The sequence below is a fragment of the Chiloscyllium plagiosum genome, unplaced genomic scaffold (assembly GCF_037043375.1).
Source record: "Chiloscyllium plagiosum isolate Xiang-an unplaced genomic scaffold, Cpla_swu_hap1 HiC_scaffold_39, whole genome shotgun sequence".
In the NCBI taxonomy this organism is placed as follows: domain Eukaryota; kingdom Metazoa; phylum Chordata; class Chondrichthyes; order Orectolobiformes; family Hemiscylliidae; genus Chiloscyllium; species Chiloscyllium plagiosum.
Genome location: NW_028270177.1, coordinates 2,085,164 through 2,112,529, shown reverse-complemented (window position 1 = coordinate 2,112,529; position 27,366 = coordinate 2,085,164). Strand labels below are relative to the sequence as shown.

At 39.4% G+C, this 27,366-nt stretch overlaps 1 protein-coding gene across 11 annotated transcripts in view; it reads left to right on the top strand.

The window, feature by feature from the left end:
• Positions 1–25,201, top strand: part of dennd4a (DENN/MADD domain containing 4A) — a 151,600-nt gene extending 126,399 nt beyond the window's left edge. For 8 of the 11 annotated variants that reach the window (XM_043674604.2, XM_043674605.2, XM_087981452.1 and 5 more), the window contains 13 exons: positions 643–798; positions 2,285–3,471; positions 4,715–4,925; positions 5,266–5,372; positions 10,865–11,040; positions 12,279–12,449; positions 16,357–16,555; positions 18,381–18,635; positions 19,223–19,340; positions 21,086–21,112; positions 23,185–23,347; positions 23,727–23,791; positions 24,177–25,201. In XM_043674604.2, coding sequence (XP_043530539.1) covers positions 643–798; positions 2,285–3,471; positions 4,715–4,925; positions 5,266–5,372; positions 10,865–11,040; positions 12,279–12,449; positions 16,357–16,555; positions 18,381–18,635; positions 19,223–19,340; positions 21,086–21,112; positions 23,185–23,347; positions 23,727–23,791; positions 24,177–24,313 — 2,972 coding nt within the window. In that variant the 3' untranslated portion in view covers positions 24,314–25,201. The remainder of the gene's footprint in view (positions 1–642; positions 799–2,284; positions 3,472–4,714; positions 4,926–5,265; positions 5,373–10,864; positions 11,041–12,278; positions 12,450–16,356; positions 16,556–18,380; positions 18,636–19,222; positions 19,341–21,085; positions 21,113–23,184; positions 23,348–23,726; positions 23,792–24,176) is intronic. The other 3 variants (XM_043674614.2, XM_043674613.2, XM_087981447.1) reach the window with 1 other exon arrangement.
• Positions 25,202–27,366: the final 2,165 nt, after the last annotated feature.

Genomic DNA, 27,366 nt, shown 5'->3' with positions numbered 1-27,366 from the left:
CAATAGTCAAATTTAGTTTATTTGACACTATAAACCTCAAAATTGTAAATTGAGAGTTTGAGAACTTAAACTTCAAAGTTAGATTACAACATTCAGACTGCTCCAAATTATCGTTTGATCTTGATAATCTGTTTTGATTTAACTATCAGTTGATTTAAGTATATCTGCTCACCACAAATAACCTGTTTTTTGTTAAGGTGTAATCATGGTCATTTGGTTGATGAAGCCTTGTTTGGTAAAAGATGAAGTATAACTGGATCTTGCAGGCCATAAGGTTCCCTGGGCTGTGCTACTGTTGCTGATTTAAAGCCTGGTGACAGTAAGGTCACTTCAGTTGGCTTTCATTCCCCTGGGATAGAGAAGGAAAACAAAAGGTCTGGATCACTATCCACTTAACACCTGTTGGAAGCAGGCATTTACAAACATGGTTGATTTCCAAATTGGTAAATGGCCAACTAAGATGGACTGAATGCAGAATGTTTGCCTAAAAAGTATGTGGTAAACAATCTGTATTGCCACAGGCTCTCAGAAAGGATTAATATCTCAAGAGGAAGAAAACAAGGGAAGAAAATTAGCCTAAAAAGATACATTTATCAATGCAGTGCAACAATTTGAATCACACATTTCTTACATTGCTTACAGTGTCTGAGAATGAAAGTGCAAAGGGCAGTGGAGATTGTCTGTCCCAGTTGGATTTTCAAGGAAGCAGAAATGACTTAACATCTGTGACCAGCATCGTAAAGATGAACTGCAGCTTTGAAGCCACCAGTCCAAACAAGACCAATGTGGAAAACAGTGGTTTGTAATTTTAAAGCATGTTTCATGACTAGGAGTTAAATTGAAGAATTATCTTTCCTATACTTGTAATGTTTTAAATTCTTCAACAGTTAGATACTACTGTGCACCAATAGATGAAAGATTTCATTGTGTGTAAAAAGTGTTTTAAATTAAAGAATTACTCTGGTGATTTGTGTTTATGGAGATTATAAAGGACATTAAGGGAACAATCTCCATCTAATTTAACTTTTTGTAGTGATTTTTCTTTGGAACACCCTCAGGCTGGTTTGGCTGGGTGGTAAAACCATCCAAAACCATTTAATTCATCTTTGGAATCAGGTACTGTACACTTCAGACATGGCAGAAAAAGCATCTTGCCTGCCTGTATTCTCCAAAGAGCATGAAAGAACTGAGGCACGATATGAGTCAGCACAACATGGAGAGGTGATAGCCTAGTGGTATTATCACTGGGCTGTTAATCCAGACACCCTGGTAATGTTCTGGGGGCCCAAATTCAAATTCTGTTACAGTAGATGATGGATTTGAATTCAGTAAAATATCTGGAATTAAGAATCCAAAGATTACCGTAACTCCATTGTCATAGAGTCATACAGCGTGGAAACAGACCCTTCAGTCCACTCGTACCACGTTTCCAAACTAAACTCGTCCAACCTACCTGCACTTGCCCCATATCCTCAAAACCTTTCCTATTCGTGAACTTATCCAAATGTCTTTTAAACGTTGTAACTGTACTTGCATCCCTATGTCTCTCTGTTCTACCAACTACCCAGGGCACACCATTAATTGTGTAAGTCCTGTTCTTGTTTGTTTTACCAGAATGCAGTGCCTCACGTTTATCTAAATTAAACTCCATCTACCACTCCTTAGCCCATTGACCCAATTGATCAAGATCTATTTGTATTCTTAGATAACCTTCCTGACTGTCCAAGAACCCATCTGGTTCACTAACGTCCTTCAGGAGACCTTACCTGGTCTGGCCTCCATGTGACTCCCGACCGACAGCAATGCGGTTGACTCGTAACTGGGCAATTAGAGATGAGCAATAATATTATTTTCTATTAATAGGATTTCTAAATAATGGGCTAAGATCTTGCCTCATGTGTCTGATAAACTATAAGTTTCAATGCGCTAAGTATTATTAATAGGCCTGATCTGAACAGGCAGTTCATTTTCAAAATTGAGTGTAGTATCAGTGCAGACTGGTTTGTGACTCATAGCATGCATTTCCTGTGATATCAGGGATACATCTTGAAAAGTCAGGTTCAAAAATAAAGAAGCACCTTTGATTCTATTGTATAACCAGAAGTTTAGGAAAAAAATTGTTTATATCCTTTCAGCCAACAACGACATAAAGAGTGAAAGCAATTTTTTAAAAAGGCTCATTGCTGGTGCATCTGTTTAATTCAAATTGGAAATAGAATAAAGTACATTACTGTAATTGTATAAAGCTTTCGACTGATTGAAAAAATCTGATGTCTGATTACAGAAAATATGGCAGGTTTGCTGTTTACTGCAGCCTTCGACAATGGTGCATATCCTGATCCTAGACTAGGTCATGGCAGCAGTTTGCGCAAGAGACACAAGAGCGCTGTTGAACCTGGCTTGAAGGAACAAATGGTGTGGGGAGGCAGAAACCGCAATCTTAGTGGTGATACTTTTGCAGGACTTATGATGCACAGAAGAAGCATGGACAGTGATCCCAGGGGAATTGCGGAAAAATTGGGTGCTGATGCTAAAATACTTTCGACAGCTTTACAAATGGCCTTAAGACCAAACACACTCGAGATCTGCAAACCCAGACATTTGCAAAAACCAGTCACTCTGAATCCAGAAAAGGAGCTGAGTGATGAAGATACACCATATGATCTGGATGAAACGTTGGCCAATGTAGAGGAAGATAAAACAGATTCTCCTGCCATTTTTGACTTGGAAGATCTAGACAGTGAATCTGATGCTGAAAAGTCTGGTGGGCAATCTAACCAAAAACTGAGGCAAGGGCTGCAGTCCAAGCAATTGCAAAGAAGTATGAGTGCAGGTGCAGCGATCAAACCAGCAGAAAGAAGAGGGGTTCAAAGAGGCTATGACCCACTTTCTCTTCTGCTTGCAGAAACCAGTCAAGAGAAAGAGGAGGAGGAAGAGGATGAAGACTACAATAAATATCCCTCTACTATTTCAGCTCGCCGAAACCTGGCTGAAGAAATAGAAATGTACATGGACTCCATGAGTAGTCCTTTAACTAGTCGAACACCTAGCATGGATTTCTCAAAAACAGATGACGAAAACAAAACGTCATCTCATATCAAAGGCTTACCCGCAATTAAGGGATCCAGGAGGTCTAGCCTCCCAGCAGGCTCACCCAGAGTAAAAGGACTCTGTCGATCCAGAACATTTCAACCACATGGAAAGGGCGAGTTTGCTGTCAAGCAAAGAGACAGACTCTGGTCCTCACCGTCATACTCTGCAAGTAGCAACAGGAGAGTGGAAGTTCGAGAGACAAGTGGAGATTTGACTCTCATGTCTCCACCTCCTTCTAAACTGGATTCATTGCTACCACCCACCTTTGATGTGCTAAAACATAGCATGTTCTCTGCTGGGAAGGGAGTGGCAGAAAAGGCAAGCAAATGGTACACCAAATTGGCAACATATGCTGTACCCATCAAAGAGAATGACAAGGTAGGAGCTTAAAAATGAGGCTGAATATTTTAAATGCAACATAGAATTACAAAATGGTTACAGTACAGGAAGTAGCCATTTGGCCCATCACAGGTGGTCTGAAGGAGGAGTTCACACAATGACACTCCCTCACCCTTTTTTTGGTATCCCTGCACATCTTTCATTTTCATACAGTAATACTATTCACTTTTGAACACATTGATTGAATCTGCCGCTTCTATGCACATGGACAGTACATTCCAAATCTAACCACTTCAGTGAAAAAGCCTTTCCTCCCATTGAAGTAAAACCAAAAATACTGGATAAGGTCAGCAGATCTGGCAGCACCTGTGCATCGACATTTTTGGAGTCAACATGATTTCCTCATTCTGAAGAAGAGTCATAACATCAAATCTGTTTCTCACTCCACCCTTGCTGACATATTAGTTGAGTTTCTCTGGTTCTTTGCTTTTATTTCAGATTTTCCATATCTGTAGTATTTTGCTTTTATTTTCCTCTATTTTGATTTGGTTAAAAATCACACAACATCAGGTTGTAGTCCAACAGGTTTATTTGGAAGCACTAGCTTTTTCATCAGGTGGTTTTGGTTTGGGGATAGTTCCATGAACAAATGTAGGAGTGTTGAGAAAAGGCTGGGATTCAAGATTAAATCAGTCAATTCTAACAAAGAGCCAGCACAGGAAGGATGAACCAAATAACCACCTTTAACACTGTAAAATTCTGTCAGGTATGCAGTGGGATTTTGCATGTAAGAGGAAAGACAAGGGGTGAATTGGTAGCAGCTGGTGGGATTTGTGTTACATCAATGAATTTCAGTTCATTAATTTAAAAACCTGGAATATAAAGCTAGTCTCAGTAATATTGCAGTGAAATTACCATCAATTATCATAAAAATACATCTGGTTCTGAAGCTCCTCCTTTAGGGAAGGAAATCTGCTGTCCTTACCTTACATCTGGTCTATATGTGACTCCATACCCACTGCAATGTGGTTCACTCTTAATTGCACTCTGGCCAAAATGGTTTCTCATTCAAGGAAAATTGGGGATGGGTCATAGACTCGGACCACAGCATCTCAGGAAGGGTTTGTCATATGATGGATCATTTTAAATCCATTTCTTTCATTTATTTAGATTGTGCTACAATCCAACAAATACAGACCTTTCACCAAATGCATTGATGACTTATTGTAAGCCCAAAAGTGCAAATTGATTGTTTGTTTAATGTTTTAACTTAAATTTTTAGGGGCATTATTCAGAGAGAAATAGTATCTCTTCAACTGGAGTAGTGGATCCTGATGCATCTTCTTTAGATGAGGAGATATATGATGACTCAGACAGAGTAGCTGCATCTCCAGCCTGTAGTACGCCTGCAGACGAGACCAAAGGATGGCAGCAGGCTAGTATGGAGAGCTCTGGAAACCTTGAAGGGATACCTAGGCAGCCATTACAAGTCGGTATGTGAAGTCCAGGACTTGTTGCAAATCAGTTGCACAATCTGAATGATTGATAATGTAAAATTTTGACTGTTGTGATGCTAGCTTTGTAAAACTTCATGATGTCTCATTGTTTTGGATTCTCTCCTTGTTGCATAAAGCCACAATAATTTCAATTGTAAAACTGGTTTGACCCAGTGAATAATAATTAACAGAATGAAACTAAAACAATCTAAAATCTGCTACGGGTATGTTTGTTGGGAATCGCATTATTTGCGTCAATAGGCTGGATTGAAGTGACAGACAAGCTTGTCAGTAAATCCAATAAATGCTTTTTCTAATCCCTCTGTTTTGTATTCAGGCAGTGCTCAATCAACAAATTCCAACTTTCCTTTACCAGACAAATCTGATGTAGGATCTTCTCAATATCCAAGCAGCACCAGTATCTTCCAGAATTATGCCATAGAGGTAAATTGAGCTCGTGATACATCTGTCTCGATTATCACCGATTCTGTTTAACATTCACACCTCAAACTCAAGTTGGACAAATGGCTCACTTTAAAAGTATTCTGTAAATATTATGCAGCATCCTAGTATGAGAGTAAAGCTCAATAATAAAAGATTTTAGAGAACTAGAAGGAAAGTTGAAAAGACCAGGAATAGAATTTAATGCTTATCTCTCTGTCTTTCTCTCGCGCACGCATGCTTTCTCGCTCTCTCTCCCTCTCTCTCTCCCGCTCACATTCTCACTCTCTCTCTCTCCCCCCCCCCCCCCCTCGCTCGCACTCTCGCTCTCTCTCTCGCTCTCGCTCTCACTCTCTCGTTCGTGCTCTCTCTCTCTCCCCCCCACCCTCCCTCTCTGGCTCCCCACACCAACCACCACCTACCAAAAGTGATCTACTGACAACACAGCATTAAATTATACCAGAGGCTTTGATCAGCCTTTTAAAATAAACGAGAGAGCAGTATAGACTACAGAGAGCTCCAGAGGCCAGAAGAGAGCTGGTTGCAAGTTCTGTAACTAATTAAGGGCCATATTAGCAAACAGAGTGCCAGGACTAAGCGACAGAAGATGGGATATCAGGCTGGAGTAAATTACGTGGGTCAAACATACAAAAATGTTAAGAGAGCAACAATTTTTAAGTTTGGGGTCATGGCAAAATCAGTGGTGCACAAGAATAGGACTGATTGGCCATCAGGATCTGTTTACAAGAAATAAGAGCTGGAGTAGAACACGTAACCCTTCGATACTACTTTACCATTCAATACAAGCATGACTGATACTGAATTTCACATGCACTTTACAAGTTGCTTCCTGTGTCCCTCTTCCCAAGAGACCAAAATATATCCCTCGTAACTATGGAGCAACCACAAACCTCTTGGATAGAGAATTTTGAGAATTCATATCCAATTGTATGAGGTAACTTCTCTTCTTTTCAGTCCTAAACAATTGGCTCTTATCCTGAGACTGCTCCCAAGTTTTAGATTCCCAAACCAGCAGACACAGTTGCTCAGTGCCTACCCTACCAAGCTCCTTCAGCATCTTCAGTCTTTCAATTAGATCGCCTCTCATTCTTCTAAACGCAAGACAATATGGACCTAGTTTATTCTGCCCCACATTATTGGGCAACCTCCTAATTAAAAGAACCAATTTAATGAGCCCTTACTATACCGCCTCTAATGTAAGTTTATCTTTCCTCCAATATGGGGATAAAACCTGGATATGGTATTCCAGATGTCATCTCACCAAAACCCTGCGCAATTGTAGGAAGACTTCTTTATTCCTGTACTAAGACCCCCTTGCAATAAAGATCAAAATGCAATTTGCCTTCTTAATTGCTAACTGTACCTGCATGCTAACTTTCCACATTGCTTATATATACAAATCCAAATCTCTACACATGAACATATACAAGCTTCATACCTGTACAAAAGTTGCATTTCTGTTCTTGAAACTAAAGTAAAATAACTGCATGCTTCCCCATGTTAAACTCCATCTACCATTTTGATGGCCACTCACTTAAACTGTCAATCCCTTAACCTGCCTTTATCCCTCTGCAGCCTATCTGCCCATCCAAAAGCTTATCTTTTCACCTCACTTAATATCATCAGCAAATTTAACTGTATTACCCTGACTGTTCATCTAAGTCATTAATATAAATTGTGGACCTCCCCCGACAAAATCCGATTCTTACAGCACTCCATTCGTCACAGCCTGCCGAATTGACAAAGTCCAATTTATACCGTCTTCTGACTGTTAGCCAATCCTCTGTCCATACTAATGCATTAGCCTCAACTCCATAAACTCTTCCATTTCTATCTTGGGTGACCGAATCGACACGGCCATTTACTATAAACCGACCGACTCCCACAGCTACCTAGACTACACCTCCTCCCATCCTGCCCCCTGTAAAAACGCCATCCCATATTCCCAATTCCTTCGTCTCCGCCGCATCTGCTCCCAGGAGGACCAGTTCCAAAATCGAACAACCCAGATGACCTCCTTCTTCAAGGACCGCAATTTCCCGCCAGACGTAGTCGACGATGCCCTCCACCGCATCTCTTCCACTTCCCTCTCCTCTGCCCTTGAGCCCCGCCCCTCCAACCGCCACCAGGACAGAACCCCACTGGTCCCTACCTACCACCCCACCAACCTCCATGTACAACGTATCATCCGCCGTCATTTCTGACACCTCCAAACGGACCCCACCACCAGGGATATATTTCCCTCCCCTCCCCTATCAACGTTCCGAAAAGACCACTCACTCCGTGACTCCCTCGTCAGGTCCACACCCCCCACCAACCCAACCTCCACTCCCGGCACCTTCCCCTGCAACCGCAAGAAATGCAAAACTTGCGCCCACACCTCCCCCCTTACTTCCCTCCAAGGGACACTTCCATATCCGCCACAAATTCACCTGCACCTCCACACACATCATCTATTGCATCCGCTGCACCCGATGTGGCCTCCTCTACATTGGGGAGACAGGCCGCCTACTTGCGGAACGTTTCAGAGAACACCTCTGGGACACTTGGACCAACCAACCCAACCACCCCGTAGCCCAACACTTTAACTCTCCCTCCCACTCCACCAAGGACATGCAGGTCCTTGGACTCCTCCATCGCCAGACCATGGCAACACGACGGTTGGAGGAAGAGCGCCTCACCTTCTGCCTGGGAACCCTCCAACTACAAGGGATGAACTCAGATTTCTCCAGTTTCCTCATTTCCCCTCCCCCCACCTTGTCTCAGTCAAATCCCTCGAACTCAGCATCGCCTTCCTAACCTGCAATCTTCTTCCTGACCTCTCCGCCCCCACCCCACTCCGGCCTATCACCCTCACCTTGACCTCCCTCCACCTATCGCAATTCCAACGCCCCTCCCCCAAGTCCCTCCTCCCTACCTTTTATCTTAGCCTGCTGGACACACTTTCCTCATTCCTGAAGAAGGGCTTATGCCCGAAACGTCGATTCTCCTGTTCCTTGGATGCTGCCTGACCTGCTGCGCTTTTCCGGCAACACATTTTCAGCTCTGATCTCCAGCATCTGCAGTCCTCACTTTCTCCATAAACTCTTACCTTGCCAAATAACCTTTCAGTGGCACCTTATTGAATGCCTTTTGGAAATTCAGGTATACTACATAAATCTGATCTCCTTTGTCTACTTATTAGTTGCATCAGGGATGGGCCTACAGTTATTTATATTGTCTATCAAAGACTTGGATGATGGAAGTGAATGTCCTTTCGCCAAATTTGCGAATGTCACAAAAATAAGTAGAAAAGCAAGTGATGAGGATGATGGAAAGAATTTGCTACAGAGGATTATAGACAGGTTAAGTGAGTGGGCAAAAAATTGGCAGATGGAATATAATGTGAGGTTATACACTTTAGCAGGAAGAATAGAAGAGCTCATTATTATTTAAATAGGGAAAGACAAGGATTTGGGTGTCTTTGTTCATGAATCACAAAAAAAATGTGGTTAATTCAGTAGGTAATTGGAAAGACAAATGGAATATTGATTTTTATCTTAAAGGGAATGGAATATACAAATAGAGAAGTCTTGCTAAAACTGTACAAGTCACTAGCCAAACCATACCCATAATACTGTGAACAATTTTGATCCCCTTATCTATAGAAAGATATAATGGTCGAGTAGGTTAGGCTTCAATTCAGAGTTTAAGAAAATGAGAGGAAACCTGATTGAAACATATGCATATCTTCAGGAGCTTAATAGAGTGAATGCTGAGAGATTGTTTCCCCGGTAAAGGGAGTCTAGAATCAGAGGAGTAATCTCAGAATAAGGGGTCACCAATTTAAGATCCAGATGTACAATTTCTTCTCCAAGACATCCAATCTGGGGATTTCTTTACCGCAGAAGACTGTTTTGGCTGGGTTGTTAAGAATACTCAAGGTTGAGATTAACAGATTTTTAGTCAGTAAGGAAATTCGAAGTTCTGGGGAAAAGGCGGGGAAGTGGAGGATTATCAGATCAGCCATGATTTCATTGAATGGTGGAGCAGACTCTGTGGGCTAAAAGGGTCTGATTTTTAAAAAAAAGAGGTAGCACAGTGGCTCAGTGGTTAGCACTGCTGCCTCACCGCACCAGGGACTGTGGTTGACTCCAGCCTCTGGAGTTTTCACATTCGCCCCGTGTCTGCGATGGTGTGCTCCGGTTTCCTCCCACTGTCCAAAAATGTACAGGTTAAGTGAATTGGCCATGCTAAATTGCCCATAGTGTTCAGGGGTGTGTAGGATCAGTGCATTATTCAGGGGTAAATGTAGAGTAATAGGATAGGGGACTGGGTCTGTGTGGGTTCCTTCAGAGGGTCGTTGTGGACTTGTTGGGCCGAAGGACCTGCTTCCACACTGTAGGGATTCTATGATTCTATACTTTTGCACCTCCATTTTTTTTGGCCTAAGTCTGCTAAATCAAGGTTTTCTTAGTGGAAAACCGTGGCGACTTGTTCTTTCATATATGTCATAAGTGCACTTTTAAGACTGATTTAATAATAGATTCCAGCATTTTCGCAATGAATGACCATCATAACTGGCATGTCATTCTTAGCTTTTCAAGGAAGAGAGAGAAAACAGTGTCACCATTCCTGACTCTAAGGAAGTTTGGAAAACCTTGGCCAGTGCACCAACCATCTGGCTCCAGAGAGTAGGCCTTCTAGTCATGGGAATTTGTCAAAGTTTAGTTCATTAAGATTCTCCAATAGCTTTTATCTGCTGATAATAATTATCAAATGCTGTGGATTACTGTAGAGTTCTGAAGGCTGGTGACTAGGTCATTGATGAGATTATGTTTCTGTTCTGTTATATTTTTGACTGTTGTGTTGACATTTGGTCACTGTGTATCAGACAGCAATGAGATGAGCGATAAAGTGAGTATTAAAAGTATTCATCTCGAAGAATATACAAGGCAGTGGGGACAGAGTGGGACTCTGAAATAGATTGATTTCAATTTCTCTGCCAAAGATGCAAATTCAGTGGGTCAAAGGCTACCTGATTCTAAATTCTAACAATACTCACTTCAGTAGGAGTGTTTGCCTTCTGGGCACGTTCTTTCTCCATTCAGGAGCAAATACTTATGTTATTATAAAGATTAGCTACAGTTTTCAAATAAATAACTGTTTAGTATTAAGGTTGCCATGTCAGTATTTTATACCCAGAGACCATGTTGTTTTTAGACAATAGAGAAACAGCAAAAAGGGGAAAGTACTTTGTTGTGTTAATTTTGGATTCAAAAGAGGAAGTTAAAAGAATTTTTTTTTAATCTAGAATTTCTGTCTAAGACATGCTCTAGATGGGCCATGTGAGAATTCTTATTGATAACAGCACTAATATTTGATGCTAACCACGTTCTATTCATATTAATTGCATACAATCAATATTGTGAATTTTACTTTTGAGAGTTTCTTTAAAACAGAGAAGAAAAACACGTTTATCATTAATGTTTCAGATTCTCATCTCCAGCTGTTCACGTTGTCGAACTTGTGACTCACTAGTGTATGACGAGGAAATTATGGCTGGCTGGACAGCAGATGACTCCAACCTCAACACAACATGTCCTTTCTGTGGCAATTTGTTTCTTCCTTTCCTTGGCATTGAAATTCGAGATCTGCGAGGTCCTGGCAGGTAATAGGTTCTACAGTATAATGTGAATATGTATGTGTGAATGAACAGAGTATATTTCATTATTTCATTTCATTTCATTTAACAATTTTTTGGGAACTCGCCTATTTTCCGTAATTTACTGTCCCAAGAATCATCTACCCATGACCTATTCCTAAAACAAATCAAATCACTAACTACTTCACAGGTTCTTTGGACTGTGTCAGTAAGCTGATCAAACAGTATGAAAGAGGAAGAGCCTTAGTCCCAGGGTTTCCTAGTTGGGCATCTTGCAATGTTCTGTGAAAGAGTTTGGTTTACAAAATATACTCAGTAAAAGATAGCATTGAAAAATGTATGGAACAAATGCTAAATATGCACTGGATAATTTTGATGAAAATTTCCAATTAGGTAATCCAATTTATGAAAACAAAGCACAAAATTGTGAATGCTGTAACATGAAATAAAAATAGAAAATACTAAGAAATCTGGCAGCATCTGTCAAGAGATAAACATTTTACATTCCAAGTCTAATCGAATTCCTGAGCCATACTTGTGATGCTGAGCTGTTCAATTAACACAACTGGTTCGCAACTTTCCCAATTAACACAGTGAAGCCCATATTTTTGAGCGTAGTTAACTTCAGTATAAGTTTGGAGATTCTTTACCTTTTGTGAAGAGAATCTATAAATGTCCTTCAAGGAAGGAAAGAATCAGTCTGGTCCATATTATACCTGAAGTAAGTACACCCTCTAAAGTAGTTTAGCAAACAATTCTAGTGTGCAAATTAGCCATTGAAGAAGAGCCATGAGTGATAAGCATTAAGTACAGAGTTGTCAACGTTCTTGTAAGCCACAAATCTAAATATCTAAAATTGCTGTCATTGATCCTTGTATGTCAATGTTAATTTGATAGTACAAAATCATTTGGTCACCTGGGTAACATGCTTTTAGCCTGTGACAGTTCCAGAAAAGATACAAAAATTCACTTAGGATGTAATGTTATATGATGTTTGGAGGAAGCTTATTGTGTGGTAAAATAGTGTGACTGTTCCATAAGTTAATGGGTCTGCGCCTCATGTCATTGTGCTATAATCTTATAGGTTTCAAAGACTCAATCCAACCAAACTGTCCAGTTTCAACATTTTAACAGAAGGTCCTCACTCCAAGTATAATTTAGTTGTCTTGTTAATACAATATTTGTATGTATTTTTCTTAAAATATTAAAAACAATAAAGGAAATACTGCTGTGAATTTATTTAGGTACTTTCTGAAATCGAGTCCATCTACAGAAAGTATGCAGAGTTTGCAGTCTGGACCATCCTATCCAGGGACGAAGGACATGATGGTCTCCCCACCTGTTCTGGGTGTGATCGATGTCAACAAGCCTCAATCACCAAGAATTACAGTGCAAGGAGTTTCGGCCACACAAGGGTAAATGTCATGAGCATGAGCTAAATCAAAGCTCTGATCAGAGGATGCCCATTTGTCCTCTCGATTCCAAAATTCCGTGCAGTGCAGCTGTATCATTTTGTTAAAGTTAGAGAACTCTGTTTTCACAGCCCTGCACTTCAATAAAATTCTTTCAGTTGCACAAGAGCAGATTATTTCAGCTGAACAAGAAAGCCAGCAGTCAGCAAGGCAATAAAGAATTGATAATCTCCCAATCTGAGATTCCCATAGCAATAGCTTAGTGATGGTGAGGTTTAAAAATTGGTTGCTTCATGTTTTTAGCTATTACAATTATAGTTTTGTATAGTCAGTCATAGCTCAGTTGGTAGCACATTTGCCTGAATCATAGGTGTGTATGTTTCAGTCCCAGTCCAGGCTGACACTTAGTAAGTATTGAGGAAGTCCAGATTTTAAACTGAGACCTTATCTATCCCCTCAGGTAGGCGCAAAAGCTCCCACAAAATTATTTTGAATGGAGGAATTTTCTCCCATGACCTGACAAATGTCTATCTCACTCACAAAAGCAGGTTATGAGTCCATTTCTAGATTATTGTATGTAAGAGCTTGCTGTGTACCAATAGGCCATTAAGTATTTACATCCAATTGTGACTCTACTTGAAAAGTAGTATTATTTAAAAAACTTTGGGATGTCCATTAAGTATGAAAAGCACCATATAAATGTAAGTTTTTTTTTAGTATAATATTAAGTTGTATAATACTAAGCAGTGACCAATAAATGTGATCTACCTACAAATTATAGAAGTTGTGTAAGAAAAAAGCTGAATTAGTTCTCAATCTCTCGTTTATGAATACCGCTGTACCAGTATATTCTAATTGATTGCTGAGGGTCTGGTCAGGCTGTCAGTTTGTTTCCAGATTGTCGTTCTTGATTATACTGAATTGTGTCCCACTCAACATTGAAAAGGTTTTGTATCAGAAGCACTTGCACCTGCTGCTCTGTCAGAACTGATGACTTTTTGTGCCTTAGGTGGGACCCATTCATTGATGGTTTCATTTTCTTTTTGTTAAAATTCCATGTTCATCTCTACTGTTATAGTCATTCAGTTTATTGAAAGCTATGCAACTCTACACGATTGTTCTGGACTGTCATTTTTAAATATTATAGCCATGATTTGGCGTGGCCTTTTAAAAAATTCTTTGTAATCAAAGCACGCACAATTCTCTGTGTTGCGTATTTTGCTTATCTATAGTTTAATAGTTCAAAACTGGGGGAAAAATCATGGATTGCAACCTAATTACGCTTGCTTAATTTTGGTGGGAGCTTGTCAGTAAATTATGTATGAAGACACCTTGTTCAGTTGACCACAGTGCCTCCCTGGCTTTAAGTAATGACCAGAGAATTAAATATCTTGTGCTTAGTCAAATAAGTTTTGTGGGCAGTGCTGTTGAATAATGTTATTTGTGCATTCGCAAGAAAAGAATGGGAAATTCTGCTGGACAATTACTCATGTTTAAGTGATGCTGCATCACAGATAAATAAGTAGGATACAGTGGTGCTTTGTGTTGTAATTGTGATGATTCAGCATGAAAGAGCATTCCTAAGAAAACAATAACAGTTGCATTGTAGCAATGCCAAGAAAATCAGAGGAGAGAAGATGTCAGGGGAAGTCAAGCAGAAAGTAGGTGATGTCTGAGTGCAGCTGTGTTCAGGATCAACAACAACACATCTTGTACTTACATAGCACCTACAACCTGATAAAATATCCTGATGCACTTCACAAGAGTGTCATAAAACAAAATATTACATTAAGCCATCCAAGGAGATATTTGGCAGATGATTAAAAACTTGGTCCAAGAGATATGTGTTAAGGAGCATTTAAAAGAAAAGAGTAGCGGACAGGTTCAGGGAGGACATTCTGCAGCTGAAGGCTCAGACAGCTAAGGCACCAATATTGAAGAGGGATGCTGAAGAGGCCAGAATTAGCAGAATGTGGGAATCACAAACATTTGTGAGGGGCTTTTTGAGATTACAAAGATTGGGAACATGAAAGATTATGGAAGCATTTGGAAAAAAAAATGTAAATTCTTAAATCCAATCATTACTCAAATGGGAGTTACTGTATTTGTGTGAGAAGTCAAGCAGAAAGGGCTGGTGGTGAACAGAATATAGTGCAAATTAGGCTGTAGGCAGCAGAGATTTAGATGGCAGTCAGTTTTGGAGGGTAGAATGTGGGAGGCTAATCAGGAGATATATTAGTACAATCACACCTAGAGTTAACAAAGGTGTGAATAATAGCAGGTAAGCTGAGATGGGTAGAATCATGCTGTGGTACAGAGGTGCTGTTGGTGATGATGCAGATTTGTGGTTGGATTCTCATCTCATTCATATACTAAGATTGTGAACAGTCGGTTTGGCTTTAAACAATTGCCAAGGAAAGAATGAAGTTTGCAGAGGGTCGTTTCATTTTTGGAGAGAGGATCAGTGAGGGCAGATTTGAGGGAAACAAAACTGGTATGGGGAGTGGCAACTGTTAACAATATCATTTGCACGTATACTAATCTTCAGGCTTTGAACAATACTGTAAGATTTATGGTGACAATAGAGTCCCTAGTTTGGATTCAACTTGGAGAATGAGAGGAATCTTGTGGTCTATTTTAGTTAGAACATAGAAAATAGATGCAGAAGTATGCCATTCAACCTTCGAGCCTGCTCCACCATTCAGGGCTTATCACACAATCTCAGTATCCCATTCCCACCCTCTCCCCATACCCCTCGATCCCTTTAGCCACAAGAGCCATGTTCAGCACCTTCTTGAATATGTCTAATGAACTGGCTCCAGCAACTTCCTGTAGGAGAGAATTCCACAGGTTCACAGCTGTCTGAGTGAAGACATTCTTCCTCATCTCAGTCCTGAATGGCTTACCCCTTATTTTTAGACTGTGACCCCTAGTTCTGGACTTGCCCAACATTAACAACATTCTTCCCACATCTAGCTTGTCCAGTCCCATCAGAATTTTATGTTTGTATTCCAGCGAATACAAGCCCAGTTGATCCAGTCTTTTCTCAAATGTCAGTCCTGCCATCCTGGGGATCAGTCTGGTGAGCCTTCACTGAACTCCCTCAATAGCAAGAGTGTCCCTCCTCAGACTAGAAGGCCAAAACTACACACAGTACTCAAGGCGTGGCCTCAGCAAGACCCTGTATAACTGCAGCAAGACATTCTTACTCTGATACTCCAATCCTCTCGTTATGAAGGCCAGCATGCCTTTAGCTTTCCTCACTGCCTGCTGCACCTACATACCAACCTTCAGTGACTGAAGCTCACACTTATCCACATTATATTGCATTTGACAAATATTTGCCCACTCAGCCAGTTGATTGGATAACTAAGAGATGAAGATCAGGAATGTAGAAGAAGAAAGAAATGTACATCCATTTACAATAGTTTTCTTGATCACAGAATATCCCAAAACCTTTTATAGCCAATTAGGTACTTTTGGAATATAAGAAACATTACGAATATAAAGTTAAGATAAGTCCTATCCAGTTTCAGTGAGAGAAGCATACTGATGTTAGTAATCATTGAGCAAGAGGGTATTGGGAATTTATTTTTGGAATTGGTCTACCCTACATTTAAGGCTGTGAATCTGTTTTGTAGTTAATCCACTCAGATTAAAATGCAGTCAGTCTTGTACAAGTGTTACCTTGGAAAGGCAGAAGATTTTAAAGTCCAAGATTTTAAAGTCCAAATATTTTGTTGTGACGTTCTTTGACTTAGATTGAATTGCCAGATAAAAAGGTTTAGACTGGAATGAAGAGTCATAGAGAAGTAGTTGCATGTTCATCAGGATTCAGTTATAGTAGTTTTCTAATAAGAATTTTATATGCCAATTTATCCTCCTTCTAAAATTTATTTCTTGTTGCCAGAAATGACCGGCCTGTGCCAGCAAGATGTATTCAGATCCCTTCAGGGAGACGGCATGGGTTCAATGAGTCCCTGCTGTTAGGGCAGACTGTTGCAAGAAGCATTAGCGGATGCAGTTCTATAGCTGCGGAGCCTAACACTCGGCGCCATATCCACACTGTTCCAACAGGCAGCCTACCAACAAATCTGAATGAATCAACGGTATGTGACTTAGTGTGTGAGAAAAAGGTGGAATCCAATTGATTGTGTATTCAGTGAAAGAATATCTATAGAATGTACATTTTGTTCAAAGTACTGCAATGTGTTTGTGGCTAACTCAAGGTGTTCCACACTTGTCAGAAAATTTAAAGTATCAGTTAATAATATCCTAATATGTTGATATAAAATACTTAATACTCCCAAAGGACTTCCCTTGCCTTTTCTAAGGGAAGCTTTAAAAGTATTAGAATTAAATCAGTTTTTGTCTGTGTTTCCAAGGTTGGCTGCCATAGAGGGGTAATTAGCTGAAGATTGCAATAAGGGCATAGAAGGTTCTATTGCTGACCAGATTTGATTTTACCTAGTAATAAGCACCAGATACTCTCTGATTATTTGAATACAATACTCAAAACAATCAAATAATCATGGAAAAATGTGTTCAAAAGTCAGTTTTCAATCATTTTGTTCTTAGATGTTATTAGTCAGAAAGAGTCAGAACACAGAGGTATAGAAGAAAATGGCTGCATAGGGTCAAGTGTTGCTGAAGTTTGGAAGAGGTGAGGACTAATTTAAATCATTGGATCAATGGGCCCCAGAAGCAGTTCTGAGAACTGTTTGGTGCAGCTGAAAGTTGGTTCCCAAGGAAGCCCACAAGCAGAATTTGCAGCTTTGAAGTCTGGTCTTCAGAGAAACTCTGCAGCTGTGCTAGTTTAATGAAGTTAGTTGGCTGTGAAAAAAAACAGAATCAGGCCAGTAATTGTAGAGATGAGTATAGCTTTGAGCAATTTTGGAGGAAGAGGTTTGACCAGTGAGAGGTGAGCAGCCAATGAGACAGACCAAGTTCGAGCAGTATTTGAGGAAATTCAGAGGCGAGATCTTTTAAAGTGAAGATTTGTAATTCCTTGTGAAAGAAACAGTTGTAATGTTTATTGGTGACTGTTAATGTCAACAACTATCAATGGAATCTATCTTGGTTGCATTTGCCATTTAATGTATAGTGTCACGAATGTTACTGCTTGTTTGTTTATTTGTTTATGTGTGCCTCTTGTTAATTCTTGGAATAAACGCAAATATACAATGCTTTGTTTTACTTACCTGACCTTGAAGGGTCAAATTTACCTCTTTGTTCAAAACTGTTGAATTTTGCACATATAACCATATGAATTTGGGGCGATAGACTATTTGGCCCATTCAAGCCCTGCTCAGCCATTTGATACAATCAGGGCTGATTTGATTATGGTTTCATCTCCACATTCCTGACCTGCCCCAATGATTCTTGACTTTTTGTCAGTCAAGGATCTATCTAAGTCTACTTTGAAAATATTCAATGACCCTGCTTGCACTTCTCTCAAGGGAGGGAGGACACTGAACCTCCAAGAAAGGGGAAAAAATTCTTATCCTGTAGCTTTATTCCCTTAATAAATACCTGGGATTCAAAACTTAGTCTAATTTGAACAGAAATGTTACTAATCACTAAGCAAGTAGTAATCAAGCATGGGGATCTGGTCTAGGATCATCATAGTGTGTATTTTGAGTAAATGTGGATACATGCTTCATAATTGTATAGTTAGTAAATCTGACCACATCAATCCAGAATGACAGACTGAAATGGCAGTTGGAAGGATCGTGCACTCACTGCTTCATTCATGTATCTGCAAATTGAAGGAAGCGTAGAAATCCAGTTGCGTCAATTATTCTACTGAAAGTACTCATTGCATTTCGTTTTAGTTTAATATTTAAATGATCTATTTTTGGAATGTATTCCTTGTTTTAGTTTTAAATCCAAGTCTTAGCCTCACACTCATTAGTGATTAAATTTTTTTTCTAGGATCGATTGGGCTTCGAATGGCAATTACCAAATCCTGACCCTATAACTGTTCCTTACTTGAGCCCCTTGGTGTTGTGGAAAGAGCTAGAAAGTTTACTTGAGAATGAAGGTGATCAAGTAATATCCATGGCAACATTTGTGGATCACCATCCAATTGTATTTTGGAATTTGGTGTGGTATTTTCGGCGTATTGATCTACCCACCAACCTGCCAGGACTTGTACTCACTTCAGAACACTGTAACAAAAGCATGACGGTAAGCCAGTGATGAATAAAGCCTAATTGCTAAAGGAAAAATTGTGTGCCAGTTTGCTTTAATTGAGTACAGTGCTCAATTTAAATTGTTCCCTTAGCTACCACCGACAGCAGACGCATAACACAGTTCTTTGTCCTGCTGCTACCCAGCTCAAAATAGTTTTCCTCAGATGAAATTCAGTTCTAGAAGAACAAAGTCTTCAATTGGGCAAATTATTTACTAGTCCATAATAGAAACAGAAATCCATCTTAAAGGAAGTTTACTAAATGATAAGACTGTATAAAGTCAAGGGTCAGCCAGCTGCTATTAACCTAAAGGTGACACCTGTATTAACTGAAAAATGTAACCATTTGACTTCTGATTTATGATGTTATATTGAGTTCAGAAGGTTGTAGTCCTAGAATTGCTCCACATACAGCTTTTTTGGTCCTTTTATTTAGTCATGCCTCCTCTCTGAATTTCTATTAATTACACTTTATGTAGCATAATTGATTAATATTATTTCAATGTACTTCTTCCTTCAATTGAGAATTAGTCTTAGGACCGTTATTGAATTTCTTGCTCACTGTTAGTGTTGTATTTCACAGATTCCTCGTAGCTGGATGTCAGAGGACAGTAAACATGTTCTAATTCAGATGCTGTGGGACAATCTAAAATTGCATCAAGATCCCAGTCAGCCTTTCTACATCCTCTGGAATGCTAAGAGTGAGTACGAGTTCATGTTTACAGACAATTAATACCTTAAGATTGTGTCAAGCAAAATAAATTACTATATATTAGCGAGATCACTGTTACGTTCAATTACATAATTCAAATATCATTGAAGTTACAAGGTTACAGAAGCATTTTATGTTAGTATGCACTGAAATTTATTCACTTGTTCACTCTTTTGGGTGTGCTCATCCCTACCAACCAATTTTAAGCTTTTTTTTTAAAGAGAGAGCTGGAAATTGAGAAATTTTTAAACATTATCAATGTGCAGCTGCAATTTCTTATATACTTTTATCTGGTATTGTCACCTCTGGTCTCGGGTTTTCCTACACTTTCCTGGCCAAGCTCTCAATCTCCTGCCTCCATAAAGGTCAACTTGTCCAAAACTCTGCTGTCTATATCTGAGCCTGAATCAAGTCCCATTTACCCATCACTTACATGCTTCATGCGTCCAGATTGGCAACACCCAAAATTTAGAAGTCCTGTCTTCTCAGTTCAAATCCCTTCGTCACATAATTGTCCTCCAGTGCTACAATTGTTTGAGATCTCTGCATGGTGAGAGCTTTGTTTTCTTGTTCCTTTGCTCCTCTATTGGCATTTGTGACTATAGCCATCTAGGCCCATAGTTCTAGAATTCCATTCTCAACCTTTATCCACATCTTTGTTCTCATCCAGTAAAATTCTCCAGAAAACTCTCCTCTGATGAAGCTTTGAATCACCAAATTTCATCTCCCCACCTTTGTTTTGGCTTTTGATTACTTTTTTGTAAAATGCCTTGAAATATTAACATGCATTAAAGACGTTATACAAATGTAAGTTATTGCTGGTAATTTTGCAAAGTACACAGCATTTCTTAATTTGCTTGCCATTACATTAATTTTATTCTCAATGTTTTCAGTACATTTCAAATGTTTATGTTTACAGTTTGTTTTTAATAAGTGAGTTTTGAGAAGATTTATAGCTCAGGTTGAGGTTCGGGATGTAGGTTTGCTTGCTGAGCTGGAAGGTTCATTTTCAGATATTTTGTCACCATATGAGGTAACATCCTCAGTGAGCCTCCGAACAAAGCACTGCTGGTGTTTCCTGCTTTCTATTTATATGTTTGCGTTTCTTTGTGTTGGTGATGTCATTTTTTGTGGTGATGTCATTTTCTATGGTGTTTTTAATAAGTATCGTGTAAATGAAGTTCTCATTGAATCTTTGCATTAGTCGCAGTTATCAACCAGCATTAGATCACACTGTAAATAGTTAATCACTCATCTCAAACTCTTGAGTTCCCACTGCTCTCAAACGTTTTTGAATGTGGGCCCCTTGACATCTTGTAACTTTACTATAGCCACTTCCTGTCTGTCTCCTTTCAGACTGACAAAATGAGGGTTTCAGGCATTAGAGGACACTCTTTTACATTTGGCAGTCGGGGAGCTTCAGTCACCAAACCAGCAGCAGATTCTGAATTTTCTGACGATATTATTCAGCTAATCTGAGGAAATAATTTAGTTTTCTTCCTCAGCTAAACACCTACTCGAAATTCATGATCACCACAAGTGATTTATGTGAGCCATGCATTTGAGGGAAGAGTGGGGGGGTTACTGTGGTAAGATCTGGGAGTGGGTCACTTTCACAACCGATTAGTTAATAGCTTTAGTTTATTCAAATTACATGTTTTCCTCTTTAAACACAGCTGTTTATTGAAACCCATGTTCTTAATGCAACTAACTAAACTTTCTCTGTCTGCACAGATCTTAATTATACACTTTTATTTGAGAGTGAGTATCCAATTTGTTCTTCATTATTTGTCAGCAATTTTTTCTTCAATTTACGATTGTCTTCAAAATCATGTTTTATCGCTTTGAGAAAATGTTTGCTACCACTTATTTGATTTTATAGTTTAACTGCAGTGTATTTGCTTATTTAACAATTAAATCAATGTCATTGTGTGAATTTCTTTGCTTCTGATTTTTTTTGCCACCCACATCTTTTAAACTGTATAAAGAGGAACTCCATCATCCGAATAAGATGGGCAGGCACTATTTTGTTCTGATAATTGATTATACTGTTAATTGAGTCAATGCCTCTCCTCTGGGACTCTGAGTTTTCTGAAGTTTCCTTTTTCCTCGCTGTACCTGCCTTGCTCACTCTCTCTATCTCAGGGTTTGTTTCTGAGCAGACTCACACTTGTGTATATTGGACCTGCAACTTTGCTGTAGCCTCCCGACCCAACCCACGCCCGCCGCCCCCCCCCCCCAATCAGTTCAATGGCATTGACCGGGTGAGCACTTGCTAAGTACGCTCCCTGTTCAGGAGGCTAGGCAGCAGGACACCATACACGAGCCCCCAACCCCCTTCCACTAACCCAAACCCCTTCCATCCCTGCCCTGTGCAAGGACAAATGGATTACAATGTAGTGGAAATCCCAGTTTTTTTAACTTTTTTCTTTTGAAAGCTGCCTCTTTTGTTACTAGCTGATAGGCACCAGCTAATTCAATGCATCAGGATATTAAAGTGACTTCTGAAAAATTAATTGTCAAGTTCATCAATTACAATTAAACCAAGACTCAGATTAACCAGTACTAGACTATCTTACTATGCCAAATACAGTATAAATGAAGGAGAAGAAAGGAACATACTTAGTCATACATATGGAATGTTTTAAATGAATTTCTTGAAAACCTCTTTGATCCCCTGTGTACTGCTGTCTTGAAAGGAAACCTAACTTGTACAAAATTATTCTTGTTGTTTGGATGGGCTGACATGTTTCCCTAGTGAAATTCCCTCTCTAATGTCATTGTAGGTCAACCCATATCAGGTGGACTGCAGCAGTTAACAAAGTCAGCTCACCACCACCCTCTCAAGGGCAACTAGGGACCAGCAATAAATACTGGCCAGCCAGCAATGCCCATGACCCACATATGAATAAAAAAAAGTGGGCTTTATTATAGATGAAATTCCAAATAAAAATTCCAGAAAAATATGTAAACCAGCACAATTGACTACAGCTGTTTCAAATTCTAAAGCAATTGCAAGAATATTAATGGGGCTAATTACAGGAATCATCATCCTTCCCACTCTGGAAGTAACAGTTTTTAATGCAGATGAGGCTGATCTCCTTCCTATCGGAAAGATGTTGTGAAACTTGAAAAGATTCAGAAAAGATTTACAAGGATGTTGCCAGAGTTGGAGGATTTGAGCTATAGGGAGAGGCTGAACAGGCTGGGGCTGTTTTCCCTGGAGCGCCGGAGGCTGAGGGGTGACCTTATACAGGTTTACAAAATTATGAGGGGCATGGATAGGGTAAATAGGCAAAGTCTTTTCCCTGGGGTCGGGGAGTCCAGAACTAGAGGGCATTGGTTTAGGGTGAGAGGGGAAAGATATAAAAGAGACTTAAGGGGCAACGTTTTCACACAGAGGGTGGTATGTGTATGGAATGAGCTGCCAGAGTAAGTGGTGGAAGCTAGTACAATTACAACATTTAGGAGGCATTTGGATGGGTATATGAGTAGGAAGGGTTTGGAGGAATATGGGCCGGTTGCTGGCAGGTGGGACTAGATTGGGTTGGGATATCTGGTCGGCACGGACGGGTTGGACCGAAGGGTCTGTTTCCATGCTGTACATCTCTATGACTCTATCTCCACTTGGTTACCAAAAGAAAACAAAGTTCAATTAAATTATATTGCCTCAACTGAGGTGCAGTATAAGCCTTGCAGTCAGAATTCCTGTCATTGTCAATTTTTAAAGATAGTTAAAATCTTTGGGAAGGATGATTCTACGTTATTTCCTGTTGCAAAATCATTTGAGCTTAGTTGTAGAATTAATACAAATTACATTTTTCTATTTGCAGCTAAAAAACATCCCCTTGTTCAAACACTGCGAGATGGAGGCTGCTTTTTTAACAAGGATTTTCTGGATAGCATTGTGAAGAGTATTCAGATAAATGACATCTATAAGCCAATAAGTAAGATTCTTGAGGTGCTGAGCATGCAACCACACTTTAAACGGCAACGGTAAGCAAGTTGATAAATCACTCACTTCTTAATTTTGCACATTTCTCATTTTATCTATTAATCACAGTCTATGGTTGTTTAACTTTTCAAGCATCCCCAATCAATCCATTCTTTTTCAAACATTAATCCTGATGAGCAATGAAAGAATATATGGGAAGCTTGCTTTAATCAGTTTGCCTAGAGCTTTCTGTCAAGTGTAGGATAGTTTATTAGCTATCCTCAGAATGAAAACAGAGCCGACAAATGAAAAAAGTTGAGATAATCATTCAGTTGGCTTAAAAGAGAAATCTTTTACACTATAAGCTTAGTTTTGCAAAACTTCATGTTAATTTCTAAATCAAGCTTTTTAAAATTGTATTTTGTTTTATTTCTTTTGAAGGAGTTTATATAGAGAGATTCTGTTCCTGTCCCTTGTGGCACTTGGAAAAGACAACATTGACATAGGTAACGCTTTACACAATATTTACAATTTTGTTTTTCTTATTGATCACTCCAAACTCTGTACACAGTCGCTAGTCTGTGCTTGACTCTGAGGAGCATTTTGTCAACTGGTGCAGCACCTTGATGCTTCTTGCCAGAGACAAGCACTTCCTTCAAAAGTTTAGCCTTGCATTCTACTTCTACAATAAACCTGTAAACAAGTAAAACTACAAACAGTTGTAAGAGAATGTAATTTTAAATGAATTAGCAGGACTGTAAAGTATTCCTCAAACTGAAAAATAAGTTGAAAGAAAATGTTAATTTTTAAACATTTTTGCTTCATTTTCATATCTACTTTTTTAAGGGTCATGTTAACATTTCTATTATCTACCTTCTATATCTCAAACAGATGCATTTGACCGTGAATACAAGAGAGCATATGATCAGCTAACTCCCAGCCAGGTGAAGCTGACCCATAATTGTGACCGGCCTCCCAGCTCTGGGGTTATGGAATGTCGCAGGATCTTTGGTGAACCCTACCTCTAAGAATTCTGATTGACATTGCTATCACTGGTCTGACATCAGTGATATGTAACTATCACATTGTGCAATGGAATTTCAATACCTAATCTCCCCAAATATGCCACTGTTAAGTTATGATAATCTTTTGGTGGTTAAATGATACAAATGTACAGAAAATGAATTCAAATGGAAAGCTATGTAAATATAATTAAGATAGTATTTTAAATAGTTTTGTATTATAGTGCTATTGGATCAGGTTAACAAGAAGGATTGCATAAACAAGAGGGCTCAACTCTTCAGAGTATGCTGCTAATATGTACATAATGGACCTGGCTACCATTGCATCTCATCAAGTCTGTTACCTGTATGTTCCTTTTTAGAAGTACTTTGTCTAAATTGTATAAATGTTCATAAAGGAGAAATGCGTAGCAGAGACACTTTATGTAAAAGTGACATGTTTTTCCACATAAGTTGTAATTTCAGTATTTGTATATTTAAATAAGGAAATCTTTTAATGCTATCTACTTTATAATTATATATACTTATATGATGCAGCTTCAAAATATGCTTGATACATACATAATGCAGTCAGTGTGCTTCTTTTAGAATTTGCTTTGTAGTTTTTGTCATGCTTTACATTCTGAGAGAAATGATATATCACGTTCCGCCTTCTGAATTCCTGTTCTGAAAGGATGAGACAATCCAGTGAAAACTGAAGCAGTAATGCTTAAGCGCCAGAGAGACGGACTGTCCTTTTAAAAATATATTTGAGTGCTTACTGAAAAGAAGTTAATTGAGGTCAAAGATAATGTGTGTGTAAACTCTCAGTTTTTCAATGTTTAAAATTGAGTTTCCTATGGGAAAGTAAAATTGTATTTATTAGCTTATTAAATAACAGTTTTTAAATAATCAGTTCCTGTTGGGTTTGAAAGTATGAAATTCCAACAAATGGTAATGTCTTATAGAATCTTGTATTTTTTTTAGGTTTTATTTAAAACCATTGCAATGGTTTGCAATATTAAATAATTTTGTTTTTCAGTCAAATCTTCTTAGGCAAAGGAAGAAGAACAAACAAAATTTACAGCCCAGGAACAGGCCCTTCGGTCCTCCAAGCCTGAGCCGATCCAAATCCACTGTCTAAACCTGTCATCCAATTCCTAAGGATCTATATCCTTCTGATCCCCACCTACTCAATCATTTGTCCAGATGCACCTTAAATGAATCTACCGTGCCTACCTCTACTACCTCTGCTGGCAACGCATTCTGGGCACCTACCACCCTCTGTAAAGTACTTGCAGCGTGTATTCCCCTTTAAACTTTCCACCTCTCAACTTGAACGTGTGACCTCTCATTATTGAATCCCTCACCCTGGGAAAAAGCTTATCTCTATCCACCCTGTCTATACCCTTCATGATTTTGTAGACCTCAATCAGGTCCCCTCTCAATCTCCATATTTCTAATGAAAACAATCCTAACCTACTCAATCTCTCTTCATAGCTAGCACTTTCCATACCAGGCAACATCCTCATAAACCTTCTCTGCACCCTCTCCAAAGCGTCCACATCCTTTTGTTAATGTGGCGACCAGAACTGTATACAGGATTCTAAATGCAGCCAAACCAAAGTCTTGTACAATTTTAACATGACCTGCCAGCTGTTATACTCAGTATGCAGTCCGATGAAGGCAAGCATACTATATGTCTTCTTGACCACTCTATCCACCTATGCAGCAACCTTCAGGGTACAATGGACCTGAATTGCCAGATCTCTCTGCTCATCAACTTTTCCCAAGGCTCTTCCGTTTACTGTATAATTCACTCTAGAATTAGACTTCCCAAAATGCATCACTTCACATTTGCCTGGATTGAACTCCATCTGCCACTTCTCCGCCCAACTCTCCAGTCTATCTGTATCCTCCTGTATTCTTTGACAGTCCCCTATGCTTTCTGCTACTCCACCAATCTTCATCTGCAAGCTTACTGATCAGACCAACAGTGCTCTCTTCCAGATTATTTATGTATATCACAAACAACAGTGGTCTCAGCACTGATCCCTGTGGAATACCTCTGGTCACCTTTCTCCATTTTGAGAAACTCCCTTCAACTACTACTCTCTGTCTCCAGTTGCTCAACCAGTTCTTTTCCACCTAGCTAGAATACCCTGCACACCATGTGACTTCACCTTCTCCATTAGATTACCATTAGTTTATCAAATGTCTTACTGAAGTCCATGCATATGATATCTACAACCCTTCCTTCGTCTATCAACTTGGTCACTTGCTCAAATAACTCTATTAAGTTGGTAAGGCACGATCTCCCCCGCACAAAACCATGTTGCCTATCACTGATAAGCTCATTCTTTTCCAAATATAAATAGATTTTATCCCTCAGTACATTCTCCAGCAACTTTCCCACTACTTAAGTCAGGCTCACTGGTCTGTAGTTATCTGGAATATCCCTACTACTCTTCTTGTATAGATGTAAACATGAGAAACCCTCCCATCGTCCAACGCTTCACCTGTTTAAGGATGCTGCAAAAATATCTGTCAGGGCCCCAGCTATTTCCTCTCTCGCCTCCCTCAGCAACCTGAGATAGATCTCATCCGGTCCTGGGGATTTGTCCACCTTAATATCCTTTAGCCCACCCAACACATCTTCCCTCCTTATGTCAATGTGATCCAAAGTAAACAAACTTCTATCTCTAATCTCAACATCCATCATGTCCCTCTCCTCAGTGAACACTGATGCAAAGTAATCATTGAGAATCTCACCCATTTTCTCAGGTTCAACACACGATCTTTCTTCCTTATCCTTTAGTGGACCAATCCTTTCTCTTGTTACCCTCTTGCTTCTTACATATGAATAAAAAGCGTTAATTCTGCTCGCTAAAGTTATTTCATGACCCCCTTTGAGCCCGCTTGATTCCTCGTTTAAGATTGGTCCTACTCTCCTGATATTCCTCCAAGGCCCATTCTGTTCTTAGCTGCCTAGACTTTATGTACGCTTCTGTTTTCCTCTTGGCTAGTTGCACAATTTCTCCAGTCATCCACGGTTCACGAATCTTGCCTTTCCTATCTCT